Here is an 800-nt window from a genome sequence, read left to right on the forward strand (position 1 = left end):
TTATAGTCTATCATTACGAGTTATATCAGCAGATTACATGCTCAGGGTCTAGGGTTTAGGGTTTAGGGTTTAGGGTTTAGGGTTTAGGGTTTAGGGTTTGTGGTTTAGGGAGAGAGCAACGAAGTTGTTGCAGCAAAAGCAAAGAACGCAATAAACCACGGCCTGCAGGTCATCGCCTGCATCGGTAAACCCTAAACCCTAAAAACCCTAAACCCTAAACCCTAAACCCTAAACCCTAGCATATTAAACTCTCCTTTGGGGGGCATCTGAATCGAATTACAAAAGTTTGGCTTTTATAGTTTTCACTTTAGGGTTTAGGGTTTAGAACCAAGGGTTTAGGGTTTAGGGTTTAGGGTTTAGGGTTTGGGGTTTAGGGTTTAGGGTTTAGGGTTTAGGGTTTGTGTGGTTTAGGTGAAAGCCTTGAGACAAGAGAAAGCGGCAAAACGATGGAGTTTCTGGGGGAGCAGCTGAAGGTATGAGGGTTTAGGGTTTAGGGTTTAGGGTTTAGGGTTTAGGGTTTGTATGCTTGTGTGTGAACCCTTGTATGATACTAGCCCCAGCCGTAAACCCTAAACCCTAAACCCTAAACCCTAGAACGAGTGTGAGGGTTTAAAACAAAGCGCACCCCTCCCCCAAACCACAATTCAAAACCCTAGAACATAAACCCTAAACCCTAAACCCTAGAAAAAGGAAAAAAGAAGAAAACAAAAGTTTTATTTTGTGTTTTTTGTGTAAACCCTAGGCTTTCTCTTCTCTCTTAACAAAAAAAGATTGGGGGTTTGTGGTGGTTGCGTATGAAC

The 800-nt window shown here is 42.6% G+C and overlaps 1 protein-coding gene across 1 annotated transcript in view; it reads left to right on the plus strand.

The window, feature by feature from the left end:
* Nucleotides 1–479, plus strand: part of EMH_0076500 (triosephosphate isomerase, putative) — a gene marked incomplete at both ends in the record, with an annotated part of 2,000 nt that extends 1,521 nt beyond the window's left edge. The window contains 2 exons of the mRNA XM_013499729.1: nt 109–184; nt 412–479. Coding sequence (XP_013355183.1) covers nt 109–184; nt 412–479 — 144 coding nt within the window. The remainder of the gene's footprint in view (nt 1–108; nt 185–411) is intronic.
* Nucleotides 480–800: the final 321 nt, after the last annotated feature.

This window comes from Eimeria mitis, genomic scaffold (assembly GCF_000499745.2).
Source record: "Eimeria mitis Houghton genomic scaffold, Emh_scaff4606, whole genome shotgun sequence".
Classification (NCBI taxonomy): Eukaryota; Apicomplexa; class Conoidasida; order Eucoccidiorida; family Eimeriidae; genus Eimeria; species Eimeria mitis.